The sequence below is a fragment of the Hypomesus transpacificus genome, chromosome 21, assembly GCF_021917145.1.
Source record: "Hypomesus transpacificus isolate Combined female chromosome 21, fHypTra1, whole genome shotgun sequence".
NCBI classification, from domain to species: Eukaryota; Metazoa; Chordata; class Actinopteri; order Osmeriformes; family Osmeridae; genus Hypomesus; species Hypomesus transpacificus.
In genome coordinates this window covers 2,535,047-2,558,028 of record NC_061080.1, presented here as the reverse complement: position 1 = coordinate 2,558,028, position 22,982 = coordinate 2,535,047, and the positions used below count along the sequence as shown (strand labels likewise).

General features: G+C 41.0%; 1 protein-coding gene across 3 annotated transcripts; it reads right to left on the bottom strand.

Annotated features, from left to right (window-relative positions):
* Positions 1-953: 953 nt before the first annotated feature.
* On the bottom strand, positions 954-19,823 carry LOC124483299 (activating transcription factor 7 interacting protein). 3 transcript variants are annotated; one of them, XM_047043678.1, is made up of 15 exons: positions 19,762-19,780; positions 19,568-19,643; positions 11,036-11,085; positions 9,549-10,091; positions 8,937-9,402; positions 8,574-8,752; positions 8,174-8,311; positions 7,932-8,000; positions 7,743-7,801; positions 5,711-5,775; positions 2,639-3,262; positions 2,278-2,379; positions 1,908-1,985; positions 1,625-1,698; positions 954-1,519 (listed from the first exon to the last, which is right to left on the bottom strand). In XM_047043678.1, the coding sequence occupies exons 4-15, from the start codon at positions 10,083-10,085 to the stop codon at positions 1,052-1,054; spliced, it is 2,859 nt and encodes a 952-aa protein (XP_046899634.1). In that variant the 5' UTR covers positions 10,086-10,091; positions 11,036-11,085; positions 19,568-19,643; positions 19,762-19,780; the 3' UTR covers positions 954-1,051. The 3 variants fall into 3 exon arrangements, with proteins under 3 accessions (XP_046899634.1, XP_046899633.1, XP_046899632.1); XM_047043677.1 differs by having other exon boundaries at positions 19,568-19,823; XM_047043676.1 differs by lacking the exons at positions 11,036-11,085; positions 19,568-19,643; positions 19,762-19,780 and adding an exon at positions 10,170-10,637.
* Between the last annotated feature and the right edge of the window lie 3,159 nt (positions 19,824-22,982).

Sequence of the window (22,982 nt, the reverse complement as noted above, 5' to 3'; positions counted from 1 at the left end):
GGCTTAACTGCAAAGTGCTGCGGGGAACCCTGGACAGACAGTCCTTGCATTATAGTATAGATGTTTATAATTTATCCATTGTATTTTATTCTTTATTTATGTTTTTTACCTGTCTCTGCTGCTGTAACATCCACATTTCCCAATCTTGGGAATTAATAAAGTGTTCTTTGATCAGTGGTGTCTTTATGTGGTTAAGAGAACTAAAACTTAAATGTGGCCTGGCACTATTTGACTCTGAATTTGACTTTTGACTTTGAATGTATGCGCAGTATAAGTAGGACTAGATGTAACGTAATTAAAGCTTCATGAAGTTAAAACCTTTGTTTTGACCTTTATTCTCTCAAATATCTTGAGATATTACAAGTCAGTTTGTTAGAAAATGTGAGTGCAAGTTATTTTCTCAAAATAGCTACTCGTGTTTGTTCTTGATTTATAATGATTATTGCAGCTTCCAGACACCTAACTAAATGATGTTGGAAAAGGAAGCTCCTGCTTCCCTATAACAACTCCCAAAAACTTGTTTCATGCAGTATTCCAATTCAAAGTTTGTGTCTGAATACTTTTTATATAATTGTAATCAAAACAAGAAACCTCAATTAGAAAAGTTTTTTTATAAAACGTTTTATTGTATTTGTCAAAGTCTGGTTACCAGACAAACATACAAAATTACCATCATTATTTGTATTTAGTTTCCCAACACAACAATGCATTTGGATGCAACCATTTCCTGTAAAGTAAATAGGAACTGGACCAGGTAACAGATGTCAGCATATCTGAACAGCCTGTAGAGGTTTAATTCAATTCTGAACAATATCTTAAATCACAAAAATAATACATAACAGTTGACCAAAATCCTGTAGCAAACCAGATTATCATCTGGGGTCCCAGCAACATATATTTACCATGGACGTCCCTGGATGTGGTTGTGTACAATGTGTTTAACACAGGGATCCTAACTCCATTCCCTAAAGAATTTAACAGCTATTTCAACTTCCTAAAACACAAATATGCACGTCTCCCAAAATGCGTGCCCTCTTCCATTCTGATTGGTTCAGCTCGCTGAGGAGGAGGAGCTGATGACATCAGTACACTGAGGCTCGCAGAAGGGTCCAAACCGACCATAGATGTCCCGGGCTCGGACAGCGAAATAATACGTTGATCCAGACACAAACTGGGTGAGCGTACAGGCCATTGGTAGAGGCAGGGCTTTGACCTCGCCTATCTTCTTCCAATGCTGCAAAGCCTGCCCGTTGGCGGCACAGTTGTCCATGTGGTAAGCGTACAGGTGGTAGCTGTCCACAGTGGCGCAAGTGCGATCGGTCTCGGACACGCACCAGGAAAGAACAATACCGTTCTGGCTCTGCACCCGAGCCAGCTTGAGCTGAGGCTGCTGGGGGAGAGAGGTCAGGGCAGCCTCCTGGGGCAGGCGGGTGGCGGGCAGGGGTGCTGTCGGTAAGGAGGGCAGGGCTGTGGAGGAGGTTCTGGATGGTGTACTAAGGTGTGTTTTTACCGGGGAGTCCTGTGAGAGATGCAAGAGATTTATAAGTAAGAAGGTTAAAAAGTTACAGTTACAGACAACAAAAAATGCCTCGAACAGAACATTTGAGAGGATTAAGATTCTCACCAGTGGGGGGCGGTGGTGGACTGTATGTTGGGGACTGCTCACAGGGTGTTGAGGAGACAACGTCGCAGTAGCACCTGTTTTGAAGATACAAACAATGTGAGTCACAATTCTGGGATAAAGGTCATAGGACTCTTAACTGCATGAAATGACAACCTTGGGCTGAACACCAATACTAAGATACATCAGGATATGGTGAATTGTTTTTCAGCACATTAGATGTATGGTACCCACATTTGTTTTGCTATATCATTCACACACAAACACACACTCTGGTGTTTCTCACCTGTAGGAATGCTTATCAGAGGGGGTGGTCCTGGAGGGCGATGAGCAGCTATGCCTACGGCCTTCTTAACGCCCGTCACTGTGAAGAATTGGGGAAGAATTATCAGAGGGAGAAAAGATTGGCAACTTTGAGACAGAGTGAAGAAAATTAAGATGCCGCTACCCAGCGTCCCAGGGCTGTCCCCACTGAAATTATAAAATGGTATTACTTTACACTAACTATGCATTTCTGGTCCTAGATAATCCTGCTGTGGCTACTATTTGCCCCATTTGTATATCGCTTTGGATCGAAGCGTCTGCTAAATAAATACATTTTTAAATAAAACCATACAACAGCAATGTTATTTTGTTTGTTGGAATCTCATCTTTACCTTGTACATCATCGTCGTCCTCAGTAAGGTCTATGACAGAGCCTTTGGGGCGGGGCCCCTGCACAGGCGTTTTGGTTGGAGTAGAGCCTGTGGCTTGATTATCTGAAGTTGAGAGAGAAAGAAGTGAGGGAGTTATTATTATTTACATGTCTTTCTTTTGTGGTTTGTAAAACAGCCACTGATTCTGCTGTGTAAAAAAACATTCCAATACACATCAACCAGAACAAGCAGGAAGTTCTACAAAGCCACTTGAACTTTTTTTACAAAGCCAGTTTGTAAAACCCTTGTAAAAGCTGAATAATTAGCTTGAACTACTTGAAAAATCATTTTGAGTGGGCTCCCAGTGGTGCCAGGTACCCACCTGTCTTGGATGTCATTGTTGTCCCAGAGGGCGTCCCAGGAGCTGTCGAGCCTGTCGCAGCTGGACCGGAGGCCGCTGGTGAGGAGGATGAAGACACCGCCCCTGCTACGGAAACAGACTGAACAGGCATCCTGGCTGTAGCCACAGACACTCCTGCGTAGGGTGTGCTGATGCTCCCCGCACCTCCCTGGTAGCGAGCCAGAGATATCTGGGCTGGGGTCATCTGGGAGGTGGAGGCCTGGATGGCCGGGACCATCGTCGTGGCCGTTGTGGTGGAGGGAGCTGCCTTGAGGATGAAGGTGGAAGTGGTAGTTTTGGGTTTGTTGTGGGAGTTGACAGTTGTGAAAGAGGAGACGGGGATGTTGACGACGGTTCCGGGCTGCCCATTAGGCATGGACAGGGCTGGATGTAGCTGGATGAGGACAGGCTGGCCCTGGCCCACCATATTGGTCCCTTGAGCAGTCTTGAGTAACAAGGTTCCTGTAGGCTGGCTCTGGGTAGCACTGGTGCCCAGTGTGGACGTGGTGGTATTGCTGGTTGAGATCAGCTGGAGAATGGGGCCTGGTGTTACCATGGTTGTGGTTGTGGAGGTGGGAGGAATAGACTTGGACTGGGCAGGAGACACTAATTCAGAAAATATTTAAAAGAAAAAAAAAAGAATGGGATGAATATACACACCTTTAACCTCTTCTGAAACCTGTTAAATGTGCCTAAAAACGCCTAAACAGCATACCCAAAGTAAATTAAAAGCTGTTGAACCATTTGGAGTACATGCATGTAAATGGTCTCGTTTGAAAGCTGACACTGAAGTTTTTTCCCCTGTTGTCAGGACCCTGTAAGTCCTACTGGTGTTGAGTAATAGAAGCTAGAACACAAGGAAACTGAAAGTTTCTATTTCCGCCTAGATTTAGTTTTGAAAACACATGCCTGAATAGGCCTCGAAGTGGTTGGTATAAGCTGGAAAACCATATTGGACCACAGCATAAAGCCTGACCCAATACAACTCAAAAGTAGATTATAATACCATAATAAAGGAATGTTATACACACATTTTTCTAAGGGTACATCCAGGCGTTTTCCAAAAGTGCCCTTTGGAGACTCCAAAAGGACCCGTGGAAACCATGGCCACATACCTAGCATATAAGGCTACAACTTTTGAACAATGTCACGTACAGTCATAAGTTTGGGCTCTAATGAATGGTGACACTCAGAGCTATCATATCCCATATTCAGATTCACCATTAGTGTTATTGAAACAGAGTAACTGAGGCATAAGAGTGCTTTTCACCTTCTTGAAACTAAACGTGCAAATAAGAGTCAAAACAAGAGCTATTGTGTAAAGAAGTTTATATACGAAAAACACACTAAACTATTTACATACAGTGAATTGTGACAAATTATTTACAATTTTACAAAATGTTTTGGGCAACATGCCAGTCTTTGTAGCAGTCACGTTTGGGGACAAAGCACAAAGCAACATTACAGGTTGAACACTTCACTGGTGTGCGCAAACCACAGTGTTTGCACCTCAGCCGACCAGTGGTGCTGTCTCCACTGATATGCACCGGCCTGTGACTAGCTGTGGGTTGAGGCACGATGGAAGATGAGGGACCGGATGAGGGTTGAGACTCCAACTCTGCGACCTCAACAGCCAGGGTCTCTCTGAAGACACAAATATAGTTTTTCTGGTGCTAGAAGAAATACTGGGTGCTTTGGCTATGTAAAAACTATGTTATACCATGACAAATGGAGCAATCTGCTCTGATTCAGTAAAACAACAAGTCACAAAAACAATAACGAAAACAAAATGTTGCCGTGTGTTTGTAATCATTTGAAACAAGAAACAACAAATGATTACAAACACACGGCAACATTTTGTTTTTGGATTTCAAATTAAAGCTTATTCATGCGGAGTATACAGTAAAATATGTTTTATAATATGAAACGAAACTTACTTATCCAGGGTAATATCTCCTCCTTCCAGAAAGATTTCCTTAGCTTCTGAATCAAAGTCCAAAAAATCTGTGTTTGCATCGGATAAATTGTCAGATAAATCACTATCATATCCAGTAACTTCTTCTAAAACTTCTGTGAGACTATACTTCGTTTTCTGTGTCTTCTTTGCCATAATGAAATCGATATCCAACTGCGTCAAAAAGCTGTATGATTCTCCGTTCCCAAAACGCGCAAGACGCATGAACATATGTAGCTCCTTGCGCATAGAGTCTAGCTTTTCAATGTTTACACTTACCTGGGAAGTCCCATATCATTGTTTTCAGAAAGCGATTGGCTAAAAAAACTGTCAGTCATTTCCACGATTGGTTTTGATTGGTCTGAGCTTCAAACAAAGAAAACAAAGGTGGGGTGTGATGGGCCATCAATTCAGATGAGTCGTTGGTTGGCTGTTGAAGGCCTTGGACAGGCAATGGAAGCTCCAAATAGGTCAATCATGGTGTCAATCAAAAGGGGAGGGTTCAACGGACATTTTGATGCCTTTAGATAGTAAATAGACCGTTGCTAACCTGAGAAAATACAACTTTTATGTGAACAAATAGTTTCTTTCGTTGGCTAACTAGTATAATGAAACAAAGGATAATGGCTATTCATGAATGTAATACATTCATTTGGATGAACTACTGGACATGGTTAGATACTTTGGACATTTGGGAATGTAACGTAAATCAAGTCGATAGGTCGTTTGCATACTTGGACTGTTCTGAACCTTTTAGGGTTAGTACAACGTTTTATTTTGTCTTTGTCTGGGGAACAATGTATTAACAAAGACATAAAAAGTACTTGCTGTTGCAAGTTTAGCTTGAATTGGTTTATTTCAATGAAAGCACAAGAATCTTAGCTTTCCAACGAGGTATCATATGTGTAGCCGTCCTTAAAAAAATATTTTTGGGAATTGAGTGCGTTCTCACTGAGGGAGGGGGGCGCAGCGTTTCTGGCTCGTCGGCGAGCCAAGAATCCAGATTAAGTGACCAAAGAAGTTATAACTTCCCAATCTTTGTCATGTCTTGAACACTAGAAATAAGGGTTAGTGTAAGGAAAGACGTTCCTCTTACTCACCAGGGGGGTTGGTTGACACAGGGGTGGTGGGGATCTGCTTTACCTCCATAGAGGTCCGGACTGGCCTGTTTAGAAAAATGTAGAATGCTTTGAGTTGTTCATAGACACAGGGTCAGGGTGTGGTAACCAGCTTTGTCACACATATCCATGGCATTTCAGTCACATTATCAGGCCTCCTCAGTATTCCATTTCAATCTTGCATTTTTTTTTTTCTTTGGAAATGAAAAAAGGAGTTCATTCCACATTGAGTATGTGCTGATGCACAGTATCATCCAGATCATAACGCATCATCCGGACCGGATTTCCCAATTTGCAGACTTTAACTAAATATTTAACTATAAAGGCCGGAATTTCTGTGTCTGTGGCTCAATCATAGAGAACTGGGCATTGTCTGATGATTAAAATGCGGCAGGTGCAGTGGTCAGGACCCAAGGATGTGCACTCTCAATTGTGAAGTTATTTGGGTGAGTGATCCGCAAGAAAAAAAATGGTTTGTTGCCATGTTGAGCTGCACTTAGCGATTGACTCATGGATCACTGCAATTTGGTATCCTGTTCTGTATGATAAAATCCGAGACCCAAGTCATTTGTCAGATCACAAAAGTTTCATTTTAGCGAGCACCGTATTTATATTTTGAGTGCTGTGATATGGGGCATAACATTAGTCAATTCACCATTAGTCAAACACATACATTGGAACAATTCATAGAGTAAAAGTTTCTCCACAAGAGTACAATTGATGAACTTAAAAATGAACATGAAAAGGCTTCTCCATAAAAAAATCTTAAGTCAAAGAGAAAAATGCTTCTTTTTTCTTCACTCGTAGATCTGCATTGATTGCGTCACGGATCTTATTCCAATCACTTCGCCTCAAATTGCTGAAGCGATATTCCAAAAGAGCCCTCATGGTCCTCCTCAAGTTCACAGGAAGTGCTTCCTTGCTCTGAAGCCCAGCATAATTGACCTGTCCAACCCAGCTGCTGTAGTCCTCATAGTGGGCAAGGTTTCGGAAGAGAAGCACAGCGTAACGGACCGGTTTGTGCTTCATCTGGCTGTCCCTGCAGCCAAAGAACAGCTGCCTCTCTTTCTCCTTTGTGAGCGCTCGAAGCTGTACATCTTTTCTAGCCGGCCCCTCGTTATATTCCAACAGCTGATGTGCCACTGAAGTCCTCCGTTCCGAGGGGAGCGTGGGTAGCTCTACATCCTCCTCCTCCTCTGTCATTTCCTGTTTGATCGACTGTACGGGTATCCTGACAAGAGAGGGCGCCAGCCACCCTCTGCGTGTCTTGGACTGCGGCTCCGGCGTCAGCCCCCGGAGCACGCTGTTGGGGAGGAGAGGTGCAGTTGTAGCGGGTGCTGCATACACTAACACTCTGAAGAGCCTGGGGCTGCTCTCAAGCTTCACATTGTAGAACGTCACAAGACTCAGGACCATGTGATGTTTTTGACGGTGGAGAGAGAAAAAAAAAAATGTAAAAAACGACGCGCCTTCATCTACTCCGTAAAAAGAAAAAAAAATTTGTCGCTGAGCGAGGGATTTTTGGTATTTTTTTATAGAAGGGTAAGCCCTTCATGTTCTCTGAGAAGTCAACCCTTAATGGGCGAAAATATCGTCAAATCCCAAAGTGGTGTTTTGGGATTGATGTCATAATTCACTCTCCGCCAGATTGTATTCCAGCCTCTGGAGTTAACAATACTGCTGACACAATCCGGTACAGAACCTACACATTCAATCACACGTTACCGTGGCACCATGTGAGATATGGGCTTTAGTCTGGTTTTGTCACGTTCATACAAGGGAACACAATACAAACCCACATACACAGCCTGAAGCACAATGCTACACCATTTGAATTGAGAATGAGACCATATTAAATGTTCTTGTTTACCGTACATTCTGTCAATCAATTTAACATTTAAATAAATTCAAAGAGTAATGGGCTACAGTACTGAATCCTATAGCTTTCTGACATCTTTCAAAACATTTGCTCAAACTCTAAGGATGTTTAAGAATTGAAAGGTTGAGCTCTTACCGCTGCATAGGAGTGGAATTGGTTGAAACTGGAGTCTTAGTTACAGGGGTTGTGAGCACCTGTGGGAAACAAATGATAGGGTACATTAGTAACATGGGGCACCGTTTTATTTTTGTGGACAGTTTGGTATCAGTGTTGGATATCTAGGCGGGATAATATTGGGATTCTGTCCCACTTCTGTTTTCCTACCTCCTTTGTTTTATTCTCTGAGGACTGGTTGGCTTCTCCAAACTTTTTCGCTAGTCTAGCTATTTTAGCCTGAAAAAGATTTGGCATGAGTTTATTGCACCTGCAATTTCTAATACGTGTGTCATGTTTTACTTGATATGTTTACATTGAGACTAATGGCTTGGGTTGACAATTGTATTGGATGAAATAAAGAATGCTGTAGAGGTCGAGAATTTGTATGTTTTAGTTCCATTTCCTCTTACCTGTAGTGTGTTAAGGGCGCTCTGGTGTTTGGTGGCACAGTCGATCTTGTCTATACGCTCCTTTAACTCCTGCAAACTCTGGTCGAAGACTGTCAGCTGCAGTACCCTCATCCGCTCCTCCACCAACTGCTGAACAACCTGATCAAAACACATATCGAACTATAAAACAATCCACACAATGAAACTAGAAAGAAAAACTAAGTGCTTGACCTTCAAAGTAACAACAAATATTTTGTTAGGAAATATAGATCCGTCTTGTGAGCTTACTTAGTATACAAATGCAAGAAATATCCATGGCTTATATTGTTAAAAGGCTACGGCTATGACTCCTGCGCTTGGAATTGTCCTTGAAAGACATGGGAAAGGGCACATCCCACTGCCAACGACCAATGTTACCCACCTTTTCAATTTTATGGCGACTGCCAGCTTTAGCAGTGAATTTCAGTTCCAGCTGTGCTTCTAACTCAACACCATCCCTCCTCTGCCTCTTCCCATCTCGGTCCACATTCGATTCATCTTTGACATTAGCTTCCGACAGAGGACGTTTATGTCCAGAGGAGCTCTTTTCTTCTTTAACAGCTGTCAGGAAAAATGTACACAAGACTGTGTCATTAATACGCACTGAACTACAGCCTGTGTAGTACAACTTTTGTAGTCAATTTTCACAGATGTTTGAAGATGAGCGTTGTCGATATTGTCCCAGTTTCTCTCGTATTGTTACATTCCCAATTATTCAATCCATCCCAATATGTCGGTTTCATACCTGTGTTAGATGATAAAGATGAAGAAGACGATGGTAAATCCTCCACCTTCAGCTCTTTTTTCACCTTTTTCGCTTCCGTTTTTTCTTTTAAGTCCACTTCCATCTTCTCATCTTCCTTTACCTCTGCCTTCATTCCCTGATCACCATCACCCTTCCCACTCTTAATGGCCACTTTTTTGATGTCCTCGGCTGGCACAGGTCCGGTAGAGGGGGATGAGGATGAGGAGGGTTCAGGAGACCCTGTGGTAGCCTTGGGGGAGGAGGATCTCTCCTTTTTGGCTAGAGGCGCCTCGGAAGCCTTGACCTCTGTACTGTCTGTAACCGTTCCCACAGTTACAGAGTCTTTCTGCTCTGGCTTCTGGCTTTTCTCAGACACCTTGTCAGATGTGGCAGGAGAAACAGGGCAGCTTGGGGAAGATTCTTTCACGGAACTGGTGGTTCTGCTTTTGGTAGCAGTGCGTGTTTCCTGCGGAGAATACACAGATGAGTATGTAGCTTAGCTAGGCCGCCATGCCATACCATGCTAAGGGCAGTTTGGATGTTGCTAAGCAATGCTTGGACCCCAATTAAAATAACTCTCATCTGACCATTTAATCGTTCCATGTTACAAACCTCTTTCTCTGTTCCGTTTGTTTCCTCTTGCTTCTTCCCTGCTTTTGCCGTCACAGCCTCTTTAGCTTGTCCTTCCTTGGCCTCCTTAGCTGAAGACAACTGGGGACACTCCTTAGGTGGGGACGGAGAGCGCGCCTTCTTTCCTTCCTCCTCAATCTTTCTCAGTTCGTTGTTCAGAGAGTGGAATGGCGACGAGGGTGAAGGAGGAATGTCGTCCTTAGCTTTCGGACTTGGTACAGCCGGAGGAGAGGGGGACAACGATAGGGACAGGCCAAGGGGGGGGGAGCGCGAGTTTGGTGAGGTCGAAGGTGTGAAAACGGGGCTCTTCGAGTCTCTGGTGTCACTGTCTGCCCCCTTCTGGCCATCCTCTTTGTGCGTGCCGTTCAGTAAGGGAGGAGGCGAAGAGGAGGTAGATGAAGCCCGCCCGCTCGAAGATAAGGAGTTGTGGAGAGTTTCCAGTTGCTGACGGTCACTTATCTTCATAGTCTTTCTGGCTCTGAAGATTTTCTTCTTCTCCTCCGCCACAGCAACTTCCATTTTCACCTAAGGGATACGGGAAAAGATGTTAGAGAGGCAAAAACCACAACTTAGAGGCTTAAGCACCCGTAGGTGGCTACCCACCTGTGACATCCACCTAGCCTATACGCACTCCAACAATAACTTTCAAAGGTACAAGTGAGAGATATGTTGACATCAAATTGTGCAGTGACTTGGAACCAACTCCAGGGGTCACTGTGGAGAGCTGTGTTTTTCTCCCTTTTTCTTCTGTTCTGGAAGGTTCTAGCTATGTGAGCTCAGCATATTTTACTATTGTACTTGACAGGAGAAAATTGGAACTACAAATGTGACTAAGCACAGCAAAATCTACACTGAGCACAGCAACCCTTCTTTCTTCATACAGCTAGATCCAAAGTATTCGCCGATAACTTTAGTCCGGTTAATAGACTGCTGATATTCAAAATGGAAACATTCTGAAAACAATGTTTTGGTAAAGATAGTCTGTTACCACACTAAAAATATAAATCCCTGACTGAGCTGGCAAGCTTTGGCAGTCAAGTGCAGTGGTCTCTTGGATCTGCAGCGCAGAAAATACTTTCTAGACTACAGCAGCACTGCTCTGTCTCTTTCCCCTCCCACTGTGCTCCTATTGGTCACCCCCTCAGCAAATCAGGTCTGCTAGATACACTCTGCTGGCAACAATAAGGGTTATGCAAAAGGTGCATGATTTCCGTACACTGTTCCAATTGCAGAACGTATTTAGTTGCGAGGCTAGGTTCCAACATGTAAGCACCCTGTTGTAGCCTTCCTGTTGTTTTTACATTTTTTTTTATTAAGTAGCCTGTAATGTTGGCCAACTGTATAAAAAAATGTACGATTCACTTCTATGACCTTATACAATTATAAAATATTTAACATGATCACTTTTTTTTAACATTATTAAAACAATTTACTAAAACTGTTGTAATTATTGTTCAGTTGAATCTTACCTTGAGGTAGTGTTGTTTCTTATCATGGATTTAGCACCAAAAGGCTCTACCTAAAGAAGAACAGGGGAGAGGTTATTTGATTAAATCAGTGTACCTGGCCTATTTCATGTTCAAGTATTATGCTGGAAGGGTTGCAACAAATGAATAGCACACATTTCCATATTCTGCATCAATAACTCGTGGCACAAAGTTCATTTGTCTGTAAGTACCCAATTGGAGTAGCAGACATTCTGCGAGATCCAGATCTACCTGCTCCATGTGATTATTTACAGAGGTGGTGCTGCTTGATCTACCAGGCCAGATTCCTCTAGGAAGAAAGGGCATTATCCTAACTGCCCATATAGAAATTGAAGTATATAATGCATACGATAATAATATTCATTTCGCAGATGCTTTTATCCAAAGTGACGCACAGAGGCGGATCTGAACCTGCAAACCCCTTTATCTGCTGTCAAATGCACTACCACTGAGCTATACCCGTCCAGAAGTATTAGTTTTGACTGCATGCGATTTATGGAAGAATTAGCGCTTGATCATCATTAGTGTAGACTAAATGATTACATAAATTAACCAGTGCCCAAATAGCCACCATCTTGCTCACTCAAATGCACACACACACACACACAGAGGACCAGGAGGAACACTTTTTAGAAGTTTGCCTGGTTGTACAAAAAACCCTATTTAACTAAAGTAGCAAAGATGAGATCATATGATAGGAGACAAAATACCTAAATTCATGAACCAAAGCACAGCATAATTAGCACCAGTGGAAACTAAAACAATCTGGTGTTTTCATTTAGAGAAATGAGATTGACCGCTCCATTTCCTGGACAGATTCTGTCATTGTATGACATCAATAAGTGACACGATACACAGTGTTTTGAAGTACAATTGTATCACTGCATTATGTCATCAGTGTTGCCTATTGCACAAAATTTAAAACAGCAATGATATTACTTTAGGGTGGACATTTTCAAAACCTGGCCCAAAATCAGTAGGGTTCAAGATATGGCACTACATGCTGAAACAAATGCCTGTAATCCAAGCTACCTTACAGAAAATAGATCTTGTTATTTACTCACATTTAAACACAACTTCGCTATAAAACGCTATGACAATAACTTGCACAACTTTGCCAAGTTGATTCAAGGTATAACAACATGACTGCATTGCTGTTTTAACAGACAGCTATATCCTTTACAGCATGAGTCTGATTTCATGTTGTGCTACATGTCAACATCACGACTTGCGACAGAGATTGACAACGTCCGCAGTGTAAATAGAATAATAACGCGCCCTTTACAATATGTAAAGCTAGACAGGGCTAAACCACCACTTTCAGGTGTAATGCTACTCCAATCACAGTCAATGCAGGCCTATGTAAATAAGCAAGATCTAGTTTGTTTTTATTTTACATCATAATAATGATCTATGACTTTTCTTATGTCCTTGTACTCAACATAATAAAAACAATTCCAATGACATTTAAGTTTCTTAACATTGAGGAGACAGATATATTCTTCTGATTTTACAAAACAGGTCCATCTAATAGCCTATATCATCAAGTGTGTGCTTAACACCACTGCTGTAAAATCACATCACACACAGCATATAACCCACAGCACAGTACACATTCCAATGTTATTGCGCACAGCGCGCAATGTTCCCCTCCCCCACACCTTTGTCTTCATGCACTGTGACTGAATCCAGCAGAAACAAAATGGCTGACAGCTCTGCCGTGTGCAGCCAGGCTCTAAAAAGCTGAAAACGTGTTTCCACGGTATCACCACAGATCAAGTTTCATCACTGGCATGTTTTGCTGGCATGTTTTGCATTTGCTCTGGAAATTGACTTGTGAACTGGAAGTCAACTTTAAGTTACACTGACATTATACTGGTCTATTTTATAGACCAAAATAAAAACTTTTTCAGTAAAAGTGAAAAATGTTATATTTGTCTAAAACACTGCTGGATGTTGTAAGCTAAATACTTGGAGTTTACTTTCTTCTGCTCACATACCCAGGTCAAACCTAATCTTTAACTAGTCCCCTAAACCAGCATCAGTAAATCCATGATAGGTGTAAACTGTCCAATGTTTTCTCTACACCGGTGTGGTACAAAAAATGTGTATGATCTTCAAGAGCCCATCCCCTGGTATTCTATCAATGTAGTCTTGCTTCACTACAGTTCATCCTTGGTTAGCCAACTAGTATCGTCCACTTGGCTAGCTGCCTCTGTCTAGTTCATTGCCCATTCTCACTCTTGAGGTCCATGAGGTAATTTACTAGCCGTTGACATAATGTGTTGCAGAACTAGAAGGGTGAGCACATTTTTCCACGCAATATCTTTCCACCAATGTGATAATTCCACCAATGTGATAATTCTCCAGTTGACCAGCATGACTATCTGAGACAGCAACATGATATGGTCCATGGACTCTCAAGTCAAAATTCTCTCCTTTTACCTTTCAACACTAAACAGTACACAGGAAGTTGGAAGTATTTTGATTAAGTCCCCATCTTGAAGGTTATTCTAAACGTGAGCATAATATTTTGTCGGCATTTGCGCATTTTCTGTCATTTACATTACCGGAATACATTCCAATACATTGTATGCTAAAATATAATCTATTATTTACACACCTTTCTTTAAACTTTGAGCGTGAATAGATTTGGCCTATTAGCAATAGATTCTTTCAAAATAATCCCAAATATTTGATCTTACAAAACAGGGCACCATCAGGCCCCACTGTTGTTCCCCATGTGGTTATAATTCATGTCCTATGTCCACAAGCCATATTTCCGTTTTCCAATAGACTTATTTTAACCATTAAAAGGAGTCAAGATCATCAACTGACTGTTGCCCCACATGTCTCAGAACAAATAATATATTTTTTACATTATTCATTACAGGACCTTCCTTGTGCCTTCATTTACTTGCAACCATTGGCTGTAAACATACAATTAACAACACTTTATTAACATGGAATAAACTAACAATAACTAATATCTACCGTGAGCGATGAGTTTTAATGATTCGCTTAGTGTTCTATCCCTCCACTCCCAATTCATAGGCTGAAAGTTAAGTTATATATTTTTTGTTATAATGTAACCAAAGAGATAAATCAATATCTAAAAGGGAAGAGCATATGATCCTGGGGCTGGAGCCTAAGCTTCATATAGTAGGCCCTTCATCCTTGGGCAGAGGTTGAACGTGTGATTTGTTTGGCTGTAATTGAGGGAGCTAGCAACGACTGGGCAGAAAAGAGAGAACAAAACCAGGGAGAGGGGGAGGGGTGGGCTGCTGCTAGGACTGTTCCATCTGGTTGAGCAACGCGTGGTTTGTTATGTAAAAACTGTGTGCGAGTCTTCATTGACAGTATCTCAGCTAGCACAGGAACACTTGACACAGCAGAATGTGTCAACTATAGTCTATCACTCTGTCAAGCAAACTAACCCCAAAAAATATTACACAAGCATTTGTATCTTTGAACTGATAAATACCATTGTGAACATGTAAATATAAGCCCCAGTTAATATCAAATTAAATACTTTTGAAACTTGACAAAAAACAAGGAGCACAGTATGCTTTATACCCACACAAACCTAAGCTAGCAACGCAGTCAATACTGAAGTGCACAGCCTCACACACCACCCCTCCCCCACTCAAGCACAGTCTCTCCAAGTGCACAGTGGAAATTTACAGCCAAGCATGGACTGAACCATTCTGGAAATGGGGGGGTTTACTCCTGGCTAGAGAGGGGGCTTGAGGTGAAATAATTAACAAATCAACAGAAATGTAAATTGATATTAAACTCCTCTGAAGTTAAATTAAATAATTTAGTTGGAAATTAGTTGGCTTGATTTCCCTCCACTGAAAAATACAGAAACTGCCTTTTGGAAAAGTGTTGCATCCGCTACAGTAAAATATCTTCATGATCACACTACAAAATACACATTGATTGTCTCCTTCAGTGTTTTAATTATACACTCAAAATACAAAACAGAAGAAAACTAAATCAGCACAGGCCAACATCCCTCTCAATATGGTATGACAAAATTGACCTAAAAGAACTACGGCCATCAGTGATGGACTGTAGCCTTTTTCAGGGTGTTCATTATAAAAGGTTAGTCAGTATAAATATCCTCAAAGCAGACAGAGTAAACTACAAGATCTAGCTGGTCGCTGAGATCCTGCGAGCTGCCCTGCGTTCTCTGCCCATCCCCCAGCGTCTCCTCTTTCATCCATCAGGAAATTGCAGAAACACAAAATGGCCACCAGAATTGCTGTTTGCATCAATGGCAACTGCAGACTGGATTCTCCAGTTACTAACAAATATCATTACAAAATCTACATACTACAGATAACTGCCTAAAACATGTATTTTTGCTTAGTTCTCACCCACGATTGTGCAAGTTTACAATGTGTTCCACCTTTTGAATGACTGTTCTTGATCAAGCACTTAATTTCACCTATCAGGTCGTATACACACACACACACACACATCTCAGTAACCGTATATAATCAAATGGCGTTCATTAAAGGACTGAAACAGCTGGATGAAAATGTGTCATGGTCAGTCATGCATTTGGTGGGAAACCTACAGTTCTCTATGAAAGCAGAGCAGCCTACATGTTTCCAAAGTCCAATAAAATACACCCAAGTCTAATTGCAACTCCACGTGGTGTAGGTGACTATAACCGGCTCTGGAGTCCACCACATCAGTGTTTCACAGAGGACAGGCTTCAAACTCATGACTTGTCATGGCTGATCTGTATGCAGACAGGAAATGACAGGCATGGTGGGGATGACTACTAATGTATTTTCTGACTACTCAAATAGCACTTATTTCCCAACAAAGTCTTTTGAGGGATGTTTAAGTTTTGCCGTTAATAAGAGTAAATTAAGAGAGTCCTCATGACCAGCTATACAAAATTCAAGGCTATAGTAACGATTTTGTGGGACTTAGCTAGCACCCAGTACTCCCTGAGATTTTACGTGTTCACACACCAGTGGGAACAAACGCACTGCTGCACCCTTGGGAGTTACTTATGAACACTTTATCGTGAGACTGATGACCAAAATCAAATTGTCTTTTTTTTCTGGTCTGATAGGAAGGCCTATCTGTAATCCATCTGTAGGTGTGTATCTCTTGTTCTAGAAACAGGAGAACTAGTGGGTCAGGTTGTCTCCACAAGCTAGACTATAGTTATCAAAAGCTGCACTCTGGATTTTCTCACCTTTATACGCAAGATAAGACATTTGTGTAAAAATAACAGTCACATTGTAGACTTAGTTAATTAAATAGTTATTTAACAATAAATCATTTAGCATTATGCATTTGGTTGGGTATGACCTAACATGGATTCACGCACTACATTGAAAAGGGGGAGGAAGAGACGCAATCAGGCCAGTGGCCAATCAAGAGAGGCTGCTTTCAGAACTGGATAGAACCAGTTGAGACTGGCTGAGTTTTTTTTTTCTTTTTTTTTTGTGGAGAAAAAAAACCAACAGCTTCCCTTTTCTGGTCTGTTGTTTTAACTAACTCTTTATGACCTTCAGTATTTTAGAGAACTCTAGACAAATCCATTCTAACCAAATGAAACTCGCCTCTTAATTTTTGCCTCATTTACACCCCTATATTATCATTTACCCGTCCCCAGCAGGGACTTCAAAACCTGTTTCCTAGTTGTACTAGTTGACAGACTACTATAACCAATATCCCAGCTGTATACCATTCTACTATATACCAGGCCTGTTATTTAAGTGGGGTAAAATTGTGTCAGCCGTGTTGTACAGAAAAAACATTTTGTGTTGTAATTGTATGTCTTCTAGAAGGTAATTGTATGTCTTCTAGAATAGTACACAAAGACAACCTTGCCATCTTTGATAATGTAGCAAAGATAAACATGAACGCCTTCAACATATATTTGGATGACCAATGAAACAGGACCACAGACAATGATATTGTACATAGTCTAATAAAAAAAAAATATATAAAAAACAATCACCCATAGATCTGATTGGTTTCCACACTCAATGTCAACATGATTCTATGCTTGCTAACAATGCAGTTACATCAGTCAAACTCTGCATTTCACTCAAGCCTATTCATGGCATTATATTTTCTACGTTGATTCATACTTCATCAACATAATTCCCCCCAGAATATGTATGATTTCAAACATAAAATCTTACTCAAGTAGTAAATTAGTACTGACCACACCACACACAAAACAAATATTGCAAAATTGTGGGTGGGTCCTATCCAGGGTTTGCCCAGTTTTTAATTGGAGGGCAAAAGCAGGCACACTGAGTGTATGGCTACACTAGCAATATGAGCACAAAACCACAGGCATATGGAAGTCAGGGAGACAGAAGAGTGGGGGAGGGGAACTGGCAGTAGGGCTGTACCATTCCCTCTGGAAAGATTAGTGTTTGTGCTTAGTGGTGAGAATTTAAAAACCTCATATTTGCAAATGTCCTAAAGAAAAACAATTTGTAAAAGTCTCATACATTACCAAGGCCAGAGACAACTGCAATGGATCAACTTTACAGTCACATTGTATTTCCACTGCAAACAAGCTGAGAGGCATACTGTGTGGCTCCTGAGTGGAAAATTACAGCTGAGTTGGACTGTACCACTTTAGGAAACTATGGGTAAATTCAAAATGAGTGACAAAATGCCTGGGAAGAATGTTAGACAGACCTTGGCAGGTCTGTAAGTTATATTAACCTATTACATCTGCTCTTGTTTTTGTGTTCAAACCAGAGGTTAATGCAGCTAGTTGAGTTTTTTGCTTCTATTCTCCCCTCCCCCACACAGTCACCACTGCTGCGTTTGTTCCATTTTTGAAGCAACTCAAAATGGCCACCAGGGTAGCCATTTTTTGCTTCAGCTGGACCAAGAGACTGGTTCTCTGAAAAACCTTGAGCGCCAAAGCTTACATGTTTGTAGCCTTGTGGCCTCAATCCATTCACTTAAGTACAAGGACCACTTTGCTAGCAGACTAAGGAATTCCTGCATGCTAATGCATAATTACAATAAAATGTTTAATTGCATTTTACTGTTTACATAAAAATGGGGGTTGACTCCTTTTGAGATCCGGTATTTCTGAGAAACAAATACATTAGTCTGCCTCTTCTGTTCCGTTCCAAGCCAACTAAGCCTTAATGTCAGCCAACCACTTGATGTAGCCTAAATGGGGGCATCTGATGTGAAATTCAGACCAGTCCACAGATGCTTCAATACCTGAAATATAATGTGGGTTCCATAACACCAAAACAATTCTGCAGTAACCAAAGTGTAGGATCCAGAATTCAGAAAATGTTCGGGTCTGATTGACCCTTAAATAATCGATCCAAATCACATTTTGAAAGCAGATCTCTGGGTACATACTACAAATTATATTGTATTGCCCCATGGAACAGGCTGCTATCTGAGCATTTTTTACTAGACCAACAAAGAATAAAAAGGGATGATCAATCGAGTCAGCAAATGGTGTCTTCAACTTTGCAGAAAACTTTTTGAAAAAGCTAAACCTGTGTGTTTAATCTTATCTTTAGCTGTACTATAACCGCCAGTTTGACCTTACAAAAATGGTTGCTAATATTTACCATCCATTAACTCTGTTCATACGCTATACAAGAAGTGACCTGACTCGCAAGATGTTTGTTACACATATCCATCCGGGAAGTCATCCTTGGAAAAGGGTGAGCACTCTCAAAAAAGACAGGTGATTGGTTGAACCATCTGTCTTTCACGGGCCAACTTCAACCACATTCGTACATAGCGGCCAGTAAGTTCTCATTGGATGCCTTTAGGTCCGAACCACTATAGTTCAGGAATAAACGATGAACTTGGAGCTTGGCAAGATGGATTTTCACCTGGTCGTGGTTTTGCGAATCCATATGTCTCACAAGTCAAGACGTCTGAGCCCTACCTAGCGATCTTGCAATTCACGTTAATGCAGCTTTGGTAGTTACTTCCTCTAGGGGCCACTGGGAAGATTGCTCTTGAGTTTGGCAAATACATATTTCACCAATAAAAGTAAGTACAATTTTGGGTTTGATGTGGAATTTGACAGCCTATAAACTATGTGAAGATGCCATTTTATTGGTGATACGCCTGACAATAAAACATAGTAGCTAATCATACCTGGAGCAACTGTGAAATTTACAATAACCGACCATTAGCATGTGTGACATTAATTCATTCTTTCAAATAACAGGATACCAAGTAAAGACTAGTAACACCATTGTTTGAAAACTGTGAGGAAAAAAATTGCACTTTGAAACTAAGCAAAAAAAAACAATACATGTTACATTCAATTGACTAAGGACGTAGCTAGCTACCACAGGCGCCTGGCCAGCAGAGGACAGTCTGTGTTGCTAAAACTAACGTTAACCACTACAATTCTTCACATGCAAACCACTTGAAAGAGGATAAGTAAAAACCACTAGGTATTAAACTAATTGTTTATACAGCTAGCTAGCTAACTAAGATATGTGATGATAAAAGCAACCAATTTACCAATGCTTGGATGTCCGTCGAGTGCCCGCGAATACTCCAACGTCTGTACGCACCGCACGTGTTTTCTTCCCGCTTTCTGTGTAGGTGTAGTGGTCATAGATTGCGGAACATTAACTTGTAGGAATATATAAATATATATACATAAGATCTATACAGAACCGAACATACACTGGCACACTGGTGGGACAACTCACACCAAAACAAACCCGGTGAGGACTGCTCTCAGGACGCTGCAGCCTATACAGTCTCCTCCTCTTTTCGTACTCAAAGGAGCAGCTCGTGAGTGCTGTGTGTGGGGGTTGGGCTTATAGAGAGCAGACAAGAAGACACATACTAGCTGTCAACGACGAAACGGCGTAAAATCTGAAGTTAAAAAAAAGTAGGTTAGTGTGACATTTGTCAACTAGCCTATATTATACTTCGTCTGCCAAGTATGTGTTTTACAGATGGCTTTCTATTTCGGCGTCGAGACAAGAGCATTCTGCAGCCTGTAGTATGAGGGTATGTATTTCACTGTTCGATGCTTTGTTGGATTTAATAATGACAGACGTCGAACTGTATAAACATAAGCAGGGTGGCAAACGACGGAGAACAAGGCAGGAAAAGCGATGAATGGGGGAAGGTAGACAATAAAAGAGGGGGGATGGTAGGAATTTAGTGGGAGGAGTCTAAATCAGATCGCGCGTGGTGTGAAAGTCAACTGTAGAAAAAAGGCATAGTATTTACCCATGAATAGAAATGAATACAAATCTGCTAGTTTTTACCAACGGCATACACAACATAAATGTCAATCCATATGGGTTTCCCTACTTGGCTAAAGCAAAACAATGTTTACATCAATTGTATAGGTTATTTGGACGGTGATTACACACAATGAAAGAGTATCACAAAATCAAAGAAATAATAAATCAAGACAGTTTCTCAAGAATTTATTTATGTGGATTCACATAAGTTAGAAATTAGTTGACTACATACATTAGAGAACGGCTACAGTACAATCCATAATCATTGCCAGACTAAGCTGGAGGTGGTGGGGGTTTATGGGGGATGGGTGGAATTTAGTGGGAGGAGTCTAAGCAAGTGTGTGAAGGGTAAAAATGCATACCCCAGTATATTGAACATGAAATGAAAATAAACTTGGAATGGAAAAACAGCCTTAATTGTTGAAGGTAGGGTAAATTCAGGTAATCTTGGACATTGGGTAATGTGGGACACCTAAACTCAGGAGCGTTTTCTTCCCTGCTATGACAATGTTTAGTCCACAGAACTTTGACTCTAGAAAATGCATGCAAAAAATGTCCCAGATTACCCAAATTCACCCTAGGTCATGCGCAACGTGGAAAGAGTTTTAAAGTTGAGCAGAAATTAATAAACATAGGTTTCCACAATCTAGCCCACACAAATTAGAATGTCTTTCGACAAGTAGATATTTCATTATTGTAGCTAACAGATTTCAATTAGTTTAATACAGTACAACGTGTACCTGACTTAGGATACTAGTTTCCTATACACAACTACAAGCACAATTCTCATGGTCCTGAATATATGACTGAATAAAATAATCATGTCATACTGGCACACTTACAGTATCAAACTTGTACCCAAACTTGCCTCCCTACAGGCTGCAGCCTACTTCATGTCAGCCATTTTGTTTTTCTTATTCTCATAATGAAACCGCCTATTGAAATGTCTGCTTGCACTGCAGTTCCATGAATGATCAATAGAGGGCATACAAATGTTTAAGTGCTTTTTAGAGATCTTTGATATTCCTCTCGTAGCTACAATAAAATCCTTACATTTGCTTCATACCATGGTTGTCAAATCGAGTTTCATAATCAATGCCAGGCCATCACTGAAAATAAGAACTTGTTCTTAATGATTCTGACTGGTTGAATAAAGGTTAAAAATTATAAATATATATTTTAACAGCACTGAAGTGCACAGGTTGATGGTAAAAGTGACGAGTAGGCCCCTACAAGTAATGTTGCAAGAAAGTGTGTCTGAATGGAATGCCCCTCCCCCATGTCTGCAAACTGGAGGGAGGGGGTGAGCTCTTTCAGACGTGGCTTAATGAAGCAGCACTGGCGGGAAAATAGAGTCAGACCTCATGTCACAGCAGCGGAAAAAGACACCAGTCAAAAAAGACAATAAGAAAAAGAAATATTATACAAATCTTTAGACAATAGTATAATGGATAATTGGATAATTCTTTTTTACTGGTGTTTGAGTAGATACAAGTAATTGTAAGAAGCAAATCAATTGCATAGTTTGGTATTCTTACTAGGGTTTTATAACAATGTCATACCAATTTGGTAAACATTACTTGAAGGTGAATTGCTTTTAAAGAATAAAAGCTCCACACCAGAGTGCGAATAATGCAATGATAATCGGGGGGGGTCAACTTCTTCTTGTTGTTTTTACCTCTTTTGGACGGGTCCAAGTCTTAATTAGGGGGTTTAAACCTCCCGTAATTTGCACACTGCTCCACACTCCTAATAAAGAGAATGTCAATATAAGTGTGAGTAAGTGGACAGTATGTTTGATACAACTATCCAATTGGACCAGCCAAGTGATATGGATTGTACTCTTGAGAAGCCGTAGAGGCACTCTTAAACATGAAGGTAAGTATCAGAATTTTCGAAACGCCGTCTCTTCCCTTTCTTGCACACGAAAGGGTTCTAACAAGTTTGGAAGATACTTGAGGGCTTGAACAAGATATTGTTGTTTTGGGTTAATTCTTAGATAATTGTATGCAACTTTGTAATGAATTAAAAGGTGACAACCTCTCTATAGGAAGTCAGACATAAGTATAAGGCCAAATCAAAGTGGGTTGGCTCCACAACTTGGTAGAATGAGGAAATCACTCTGTTTTATCCAGAGATAATGGATGGACCATCAAAACTTTTACTGACCATCACAAATGGCCATCTGACCATGGGTGTCGCTGTGGTACACACGCCATTCTAAGTTGAAACTTTAAAAATCAAGCCATTTTCTTTTAAGGTTTGGGTTATTTTTTATTGAGAGAGAAGGAAAGCAGGGAAAGAGAGATGGGAAGACATGCAGGAAATGGCCCAGGCCAAATTCAAAACCAGGCCCCTGCATAAAGGCCTTAGCTTTAGTGGAATGCGCTCTTACCCAGTGAACCAGCAGGTTGCCCAAAAATTAGGATTTTATTTACCAGTATGACCTTCTTTACCAGTATGACCTTCAAAGCTACAACTGTTTCATTTCCAAGGAGGAATAATACATAAATAAAAAGTCCAACTATGGTGGATTTTCAGTTATTAGCCATTGGTCCAACTGACATTACATTTAGTCATTTAACAGACGCTCTTATCCAGAGCGACTTACAGTAAGTACAGGGACATTCCCCCCGAGGCAAGTAGGGTGAAGTGCCTTGCCCAAGGACACA

What these genes read in the sequence shown, in the direction of transcription:
- LOC124483299 (XM_047043676.1), bottom strand. An exon ending in ATCTTTATCATCTAACACAG is followed by an intron (nt 8,753 to 8,936) that starts GTATGAAACCGA and finishes TTTTCCTGACAG; the next exon opens with CTGTTAAAGAAGAAAAGAGC. An exon ending in GCGCCCTTAACACACTACAG is followed by an intron (nt 8,001 to 8,173) that starts GTAAGAGGAAAT and finishes AATCTTTTTCAG; the next exon opens with GCTAAAATAGCTAGACTAGC.